Source organism: Sinocyclocheilus rhinocerous, unplaced genomic scaffold (assembly GCF_001515625.1).
Source record: "Sinocyclocheilus rhinocerous isolate Xijiao unplaced genomic scaffold, SAMN03320098_v1.1 scaffold869, whole genome shotgun sequence".
NCBI lineage: Eukaryota > Metazoa > Chordata > Actinopteri > Cypriniformes > Cyprinidae > Sinocyclocheilus > Sinocyclocheilus rhinocerous.
The window spans coordinates 1,265,731-1,274,932 of NW_015653483.1; the positions used below are offsets into that span (position 1 = coordinate 1,265,731).

The 9,202-nt window shown below is 37.8% G+C and overlaps 1 protein-coding gene across 2 annotated transcripts in view; it reads left to right on the top strand.

The window, feature by feature from the left end:
- Positions 1 to 3,495: 3,495 nt before the first annotated feature.
- The window catches only part of wbp1la (WW domain binding protein 1-like a), a 10,811-nt gene continuing 5,104 nt past the window's right edge, over positions 3,496 to 9,202 (top strand). The window contains exons 1-2 of one of the 2 annotated variants that reach the window (XM_016522703.1): positions 3,496 to 3,752; positions 8,172 to 8,274. In XM_016522703.1, coding sequence (XP_016378189.1) covers positions 3,603 to 3,752; positions 8,172 to 8,274 — 253 coding nt within the window. In that variant the 5' untranslated portion in view covers positions 3,496 to 3,602. Of the gene's footprint in view, positions 3,753 to 7,730; positions 7,820 to 8,171; positions 8,275 to 9,202 lie in introns of those variants that run through there. The other variant, XM_016522704.1, reaches the window with a different exon arrangement.

Consider the following 9,202-nt stretch of genomic DNA (forward strand, 5'->3'; position numbering starts at 1 on the left):
ATAAAATGCTTTCATCTGGTCATTTTTTAAAAGGCGTTATAAATGTATCCCCTGTGTGTGTGGACTGGAATCTGGTGGAGTGGTAGGGAAAAAAGTTAATTCATTAATGTCTATTTTTAACAAAAAATAATCATAGTTATATAAAAGTTGACTTTATACATTAGATCCTTAAGATACTGAAGAACCGTAGTAATTGAATCCAGCATTTTGTTTTATATTTCACCCTTTTAAATAATAAATTAATTATTCTTTAAAAGGGTGAAATATAAAACAAAATGCTTCTTCATAAATTGTTCTAGTATATCTTTTCTGGTATTCTTAATGTGAATTAATATTTATATATTCCAAACATTAGAAAATTTTGCAATCCACCATATTCCTTTGGTTATGTCATTACTGAGTATTTAAAGCCCACCACCATATCACAGTTTAAATACTCAGTTTTAAAACACATACAGTGGACATAAAAATTAGGGAACGACCTACATTTTCTTAATTATCAAGGCCGCTACCGTTCGGACGTTCTTGCTTACTGCTCTGCGCTTTGCTCCCTATTTCTGTACTTTTCTTTGATTTTTCTAAGATTTTTACTTCAGCAGATCAGCACAGTGCTCAAACAACATATTTTTGGCACAAACACTAAAACAAAAAACTCTCTGGGACTGGAATAATACCACGAAAAAGAAGACTTTTACCTCCCACTGCCAGCAGCTTACATTCCGGAGAAGGGAAAACACAGCTGCCCACATTCAAACAGAAGACAAAGAAAATGCCTTCTGTTGAATCTACTTGCTGCATGAACTACTGCAAACTTCTACAAAGGATCGCGGTTCTTGAAACAAAGTTACTTGCAGGACTTCCAAAACAGGCAGAACACTCAGCAGACCATTGTCACGGACCCCCTCAGCATACAGCCGGTGAGTCCCATGAACCTAGTCAATCTAAACAGTTTATACCAAGTGTAGAGGAACAAGCCGAAACTGATTGTCACACTAATCGATGGCACAAACAGGGAGCGAGACCCAAAGGCACTCGAGACATCAGATTGTCACGAGTTTCTCGTATTGCTGCCGTAGCATCCTCTACCCCAGATATGGCTATGACAAGGCTTGTGAACACTGGTATTCTACCACCCCCTATACATCTTGAAAACAGATTTGAAGCATTAATGAATGCGGGTGAGGAATCCCCAAATGTGATTAAACATGGATCGGATCAGCCAGCAGCTAACATCGCTACTAACAGACGCTCAAGGTCGAGCAGACAGCGGCTTTCAGCTCAGAGCGCAGCCGAGCCCAGGACTCTGATAGTGGGCGACTCCATTATCAGAAACATCAGTAGCAGAAATTCAGCAACTTTCTGCTTTCCTCAAGCAACAGTTTCTGATTTGAACAAGGAACTTCGGAAAATTCTAATGAAGCACAAGACTGCAAATCGAATCATCATCCATGTGGGGAAGAATGATATTCGGAAAGAGCAGTCAGAACTCCTTAAGAAGGACTTCATTGAACTCTTTGAAACACCATTTTCAATGTTTTTAAATTCCTTGTTTTATTGTTGTGATTATTTTTTTTTTTTCTTTTATGTAAAGCACTTTGAATTACCATTGTGTATGAAATGTGCTATACAAATAAACTTGCCTTGCCTTGCCTTGCCTTGCCAATGCTTAGTCCTATTTGAAGTTATGCTAATAGGAGTAGAATGGCAGTTTTTTAAGCATATTTCATAAATTAATTGTATTCTGAAGCACAGTATAAAAAAACTTAAATTAGATATTTGAAAAATTACTCTGATCAAAATTAAAGAACACTTACAGATACCTCCAAGTTATAGATATTTGAAAAATTACTCTGATCAAAATTAAAGAACACTTACAGATACCTCCAAGTTATTGGTGTTAATAATTTCCTTAATTATATGACAAGCCCTATTTAACTAGCAGCATTCCTCAAATTTTCACTGAGATTGCAAGATGGCGGGCTGCTCTAAGGTGACTGAAACCCTGTGACAGAAGGCGGTCCAGATGAAGACCAAAGGTATGATACTTTCAGCCATTGCAAGAAAAGTTGGTCATTCCAAATCCGTGATTTCTCGAATATTGCAGCTTTACAATGACATTAATTCATTCAAGTCCCTCCAAAAAGGCTGGTCATCCGTCCGTGTAAGACAAATGCAGGAGAAGACAGGATAATGCGGAGACTCTCAATGGGGAATTGATTCAACACCACAGCTGGAATTGCTTGCCAGTTCAGTGCTGAACAGGGTAAGGATCTGTCTCGGCATGTTTAAGAGAAGTCCGACTGAAAGCGCACTCTGCAGAGATGAAGCCTCTCATCAGCAGAAAGAATCAATAGGCTCACCTTTGCTGAGGATGTTGTGTGGACAGAGGACAACTGGTCCAAAGTTCACTTTAATGATGAGAGCAAGTTCAATTTATTTTGGGTCTGATGGGAAACATTCTGTTTTTATCATCAAACTGGGGAAAGACTGAAGCCCAAGTGCGTAAAGAAGTCAGTAAAAGGTGGAGGAGGAAGTGTTATGGTTTGGGGGATGTTTTGTGCTGCAGGAGTTGGGTCTCTTACACAGCTACATGGCAGGCTGAATGCAAATATTTATCAGAACCTCCTTCAACAACATGCGGTACCTTCCCTGCAAGCATCTCTCAATCGGCTTGCAATTTTAATGTAAAACAATGTTCCTGTCACACTGCAAAATGGGTAAAGCAGTTTCTTGAAGCTGAGAACATTGAAATAATGAAATGGTCAGGCCAGAGTCCTGATATAAGCTTTACTGAAAATCTCAAAGTTATAGCTAAGAAACCCACTAAAGTTACAGAACTGTGGAAGAAGAGTGGACCAAGATCACACCAGAGCAGTGTGAGAAACTAGTGATGTCCTGTGTGGCCGCAGATGTGCTAAAGTCACTCAAAGCAGGGGCCTTTACAATTACTACTAATTTATGACAGCCGTAACCCTCCAAAATTTCGTGCTACAGTGGTTGCTGTTCTCTAATTTTGATCACTGTGTTTTCCACAAAATAAAGGTTTTTGTGGAAATGCCTTGGTTATTTTGTCAAACATGTTAGTACAGCAGTGGTATACCTACAGCTAATATTCCTTCAAATTTTGAGCACTGAAGATCAACAACATTTCAGAAAAAAAATCAAGCATTTATATATTGTTCTCTAATTTTGATCTCCACTGTACATGGGAAATGTGATGTGTGTGTGTGATCTATCTATCTATCTATCTGTCTATCTATCTGTCTGTCTGTCTGTCTATAGCATTCTTTCTTGCTTTGGCTTACTTTATTTTTGCATAGGGAAATGTGTCATTTCCTGCCCCTTTAAATTCATTGTCAGCTGATTTCTTGATCTCAGCGGGTAAAGAACAAAAAAGTCACGCCCTGCCGTCGCTTTAGTTGTGTTTAAACGACAGATAAATCATCCAATCGTGCCTACGTTTATTTGTCAAACCAGGAAGTGTTCGCTTGAACGGACCAATAGCAGCAGGGGGTTGGGCTTGTGGAGACTTTCTGAGTTTGTGAGAGAGTTGAAAGAAAGAAGAAAGAGACGTAGCTGAAGCTAGCTCGCAGGCTAGCTGAATGCCCTACCGTGTCGCAGATGTGTCGAAAGCCACGGGAAAGGACGGAATGTGGGGGCTTGGATATATAAAACTGGGAATGGGGTTGTTTGTAAGTAACGCGGTTATTGGACCGATCGGTTCGGTGACAGTGGAGGCAGCGCTGACCGAGGTAAAAACCCTGTTAGCATCATTAGCCTAGCCGGTAGACTGGGGCTGCGTCTCAAAACCGAGTGAGCTGCCCACTTAGACAGCATTTTGAGGCACCTTAGGTGCGTTTAAACGTTGTGCTCAGAATGCTGTCTACTTAGTCAACTCATTAGGTTTTGAAGCACAGCCTGTGCGTTTGCGTTCACAGCAGTGACAACAAAGTTTACTTAGACTTTTAAGTCTGACATGCCACAAACATATTTTACAAGGCTCGTAAGTGAGATTTATCGTCCACTTCTAAACAAAATGAGTCTGTTTTAGTAAACTCGGGTGACAACAACCTAGAGTGCTGATCTGAACAGTTTTAGTTATGTCCATAATATGGCTTTTAAAGTTATCAGCCTAAATAAATCTACAGGAATATTCACTTATCAATGATATATGGACTAACAGTGTCACGTCCTTAGGCATCATGATTTTTAAGTGTAAATTAGTCTGCTGTTAAATTAAATCTCGTAAAAAAAAAATCTAGATAACGTTATAAATGTATTAAGTCGACCCACTCTAAATTAATTATTTCTTTAACTACTATATACCAGCATTTTGCTACATTTAGGTTCCTATTTAGAATAATTCAAAAACTTCCTGCAATGTGAATCTGTAAACAGAATACAGTTCTAGGGACAGTTTGTTCCATTTCAGTCTTGCTGAGATTACATGTAAATACACAGCCAAATGTCTCGTCCCTAATGTTTTCCTTTCTGATGAGTAAATAATTAAAAAAGACTGTCTGTTATTACTGCTGCCACTAAAGTAAGGATGTACAATAGGATTTTTCAGCCAGCGCAAGGTTTTATTGGTATTAAGGTTGTGATCGTTCTGCAGTGTAATTGTTTAATGACAGTTCGAACTGTACAGTTGACTGTGATTGACACTTTAATATTAGCTGGCTAGAAAAAGCACATATTTAAAACATTTCACTGTTTTAGTTCGGGTGACAGCAACCTAGAGTGCTGATCTGAACAGTTTTAGTTATGTCCATAATATGGCTTTTAAAGTTGTCAGCCTAAATAAATCTACAGGAATATACAGGAATATTCACTTATCAATGATATATGGACTAACAGTGTCACGTCCTTAGGCATCATGATTTTTAAGTGTAAATTAGTCTGCTGTTAAATTAAATCTCGTAAAAAAAAAAATCTAGATAACGTTATAAATGTATTAAGTCGACCCACTCTAAATTAATTATTTCTTTAACTACTATATACCAGCATTTTGCTACATTTAGGTTCCTATTTAGAATAATTCAAAAACTTCCTGCAATGTGAATCTGTAAACAGAATACAGTTCTAGGGACAGTTTGTTCCATTTCAGTCTTGCTGAGATTACATGTAAATACACAGCCAAATGTCTCGTCCCTAATGTTTTCCTTTCTGATGAGTAAATAATTAAAAAAGACTGTCTGTTATTACTGCTGCCACTAAAGTAAGGATGTACAATAGGATTTTTCAGCCAGCGCAAGGTTTTATTGGTATTAAGGTTGTGATCGTTCTGCAGTGTAATTGTTTAATGACAGTTCGAACTGTACAGTTGACTGTGATTGACACTTTAATATTAGCTGGCTAGAAAAAGCACATATTTAAAACATTTCACAAGGCTGTTTTTACTGTGTGCTTTTATTCTGGCCTTGACTGTGATAGGCGTGTACGTATGAAGATGCTCTTCTCTCTGTTGTGACAGGTGGTAGATCAAGGTCAGTGAATGAAAAAAGCAGGGAGTGAGATGTTTGCTCTCCACAGGTGTTATCTCTGAGGGAATGTAGGTGCCTAAAAGATAAGCTGATCTCCTATCTGCTAACATTACAAAAACCACATGCTTTGTGCCTGTGGAATGGCTTTTGCAACTTTTACTTCAATAAAGCGACATTTCTGAAGGCAAACAGGACTTTTGATGAGAGAAGAATTCGAGTAGGATAAAGAAAAGCTCTGCAACAACCTTTTTTTGCACATGAGCCTCATTTTAAATGACACACTGCTGTTCAAAATTTGAGAAATCTGTACGATTTCTTTTTTCTCAGAATTCTTCTCTTATTAATAGACGTAAATAGAAATCTTTTGTAATTTGCTGAATATTTTTACTGTCACTTTTGATCAGTTTAATGTGTCCATGCTGAAAATTAATTAATTATAGTGTACATATCAACTTCCAACATAGATTCAGCTGCATCCAACTTTAAAAGAGAAATTATCTTGCAACTCATGCATTTTACACATTTTATTTTATGAAAGTTTATAAAACCTTTTTGATTTTATTGTGAAATAACATGCACAGTAGAGTGCAACAGTCATCACCCACATTTTCATTGGCTTGGTTCCACAAAAGTTTTTCCCATTCATTTTCTACATTCATTTTCATACACCAATGGTTCAGGTCATACTTAAAAGGGAGAGGTTATTATGTGAGTATAGGAGAGCATAAGTCTAAGTGGACGTCCATGACATGCGGAGTCCCACAAGGCTCAATTCTTGCACCGCTCTTGTTTAGCCTGTATATGCTCCCACTAAGTCAAATAATGAGAAAGAACAAAATTCCTTGTTTTATTTTTGTGATTTTTTTTTTTTTTTTTTATGATTATTTTACTTTCTTTTATGTAAAGCACTTTGAATTACCATTGTGTACGAAATGTGCTATATAAATAAACTTGCCTTGCCTTACATTTAAAAAAAAAAGGGTAAAGATTATACTATAAATTAGGAGATAACAGACGAAGGCGAAACACTGTGTACCCAAAAATGAAAATTCTGCCATCATTTATCCACCCTCATGTCATTCTAAATCTGTCTTTCTTTCTTCTGTGAAACACAAAAAATATCTTGAGAAATGTCTCAGTGTGGGTTTTTTTTTGTTGCCAACATCTTCTATGTTCAGCAGAAGAATAAAAAGTCATAGAGGTTTGAAATGACATGAGGGTGAATAAATGAAATTTATTCATTTTGGGGTGAATTGCTATTAAATGTTTAAAACTAGGGTTGCAAAAAGGTGGAAAATTTCCAGTAAATTTCGGAAACATTCCAGAAATTTTGGAAACTTTCCAGGATTTTTTTGGAATATTCCAGGGATTTTTGGCAAGTTTCCGGAAATTTTCCACCCCTTTGCAACCCTATTTAAAACAAGCTCTATAAATAGCATAAATGTGTGGATTACCCTGGTCAAGCTCATATCTCAAACATATGTGTGGAGTAGAGCATTGGTGCTTCCAACACCAAGGTTACAGATTCAATTCCCAGGAAATGCATGAACTGATAAATGTATATGTTTAGTAGACGTAAATTAAAAAGTGTCTGATATAACTTCACTTAACATTGGAACACCTGGTTGATTCATTTTGAATGCTTCTTAAATTATCACTAAAACTGTATTTTTTATTTAGAAAATGAATGGTGTTTTTGTCTTCTGGAACCCTACTGTTGCACATTATAAGGAATGTGTAATAATTAACTAATTAACCTTTAACTCAGCTGTTTGCTGCCAGTTGCCATTCCTTCTATGAACTTCTTGGCACTATGTCCAACCCTGCACAGGTTTGCAGCACTGAACACTCAAACTTTTGCTTTCTAGTGCTTGATATCACTGATCATCATGTCTAAAGAGTCAATCGAGATGGCATTTTTACTGTCATATTAAAACTATTGTTCAACAGGCAAGATTTCAGTTGCACTGTCCTTTGTATCTAGCACAACACTCGAGACAACTGTCAGGCCAGCAGTTGTCATCGATGTCTGAAGCACAGACCGCTTGTCAGTTCATCCTGTGTACTTGCATTCCCTGGCAGCCCTCGCTGAGTCTAAAATGCCGTGAGGGAGGCTGTGTATGTATGTGTGTGTGTTTAAATTGAGCCCTTCTGGCTAATAAAGGGGGCAGTTCATGTCGCACTGTACCATGTGTGGGTGGTGGGTGGCCCGAGCCCGACCTTCCTCTTCTGTCTCTCCCTTGGTCTTTGCAGCCCTGTGTGTAACAAAACTCTGTCTGCTGTGTTAATTTTCCGATCAGACGCCTATCATGCCTTTTCTCCTGGGGTTTAGACAGGTAAAACGAGAGCAGAGGAATCAGCATTATTATTTTAATTAGCAAACGTAGTTAGACATGCATTCAGTATAACAGTCTGCTCACTCAAAGATTTGCATAGCGATCTGCCTGTCAATTGTATTAATGTGCTTTTTATTATCACCTGTATTTAAAGAAAGTGTCACTGTGTTGGGGTCATTTATTTACTTTATATATTCTGTACTTATTCTTTTGGCTATATATTTCATTGAAATGTAATTTAATTGTATTATTTTTAATTAAATTTAATTTTAGTTTTTTGCCATAAACAAGCCTTTGGTGCATGGATCTGTGCTGATGATAATATGCTTATATTTTCTGTTTGGTTTTGCAGAGCCGGCTGCCTTGTGTAGGAGTGAACAACCAGAGCTACTTCTGTGATTCGGGCCACTGCTGTGGAGAATCTCAGTGTTGCAGCTATTACTACGAGGTGTGGTGTAAGTATCTAAGTCCTTCCTGCCTACACATGCTGTAAAGATGAGGTCAGTCCATGGTGTGTATGTTCTCTATAGTGTCTGAAACATCCTTCAGTTGCTTTAGATATGTGTGTAGTTACTTCAAGTGCATACTGGTTTGTGTATAACACGCTTATCTCCCTAGATGTGGTCGCAATTCCAGGACACTGTAAACTCTGAAGGAAAAGGCAGCATGTCTAGATTTTTTTTAAATTAGATTACATTCAACTTTGAAATGATTCAGCATTTAAATACAGTTGTAATAACATTTAGGGGTGTAACGTGCCACCTGCTTTTGTTCTCAAGTTGTTTGCAATAAGCAGCCCTAGCTTCTGATGCCAGCTATGGGTTGGACAGGAGGCGGCATGCCTTGGGAAAAGACATCCAAGTCATGGCTCATGTTTGACACTGTAATTGTTTTGTTTCTGTAAATAGTAATGGGATTTAGGTGTTCAATCATGCAACGTACTGGAACTATATCTGCTGCAATTTGAAGCATAAATGTAAGTGACCTCACAGTACAACAGATATAATCTTTTTTTTTCTTTGTCCCTTTTTAAACGTCTTTCATTGGTTTTAATTATGGGTATGATATGTGTGTGTTGCTTCTAAGTTTTATGTCATTGGCTGGCCCTGATCTAGTTGTTGTTCTGCCCTGTTCACACCCGTTGGCAGTGTTCCTGTGTTATCAAATTACCCCTCTCCCTCTGGTGTACCATCTATTTTAATAACTGAGTACTAACCTCATCTCCACGGTAATTACAGCACATCGTCTGCTGAGTCAAGGAGCTGCACTTTGGGTTTTGTACAAGGTGCCAAATACATACGACCCGGACAGACACAAATCCAGTGTAACCGGATCAGACCAGCCCCTGTAAACAGCTGTCTTAAATGTCTCTATTAGGAAAAG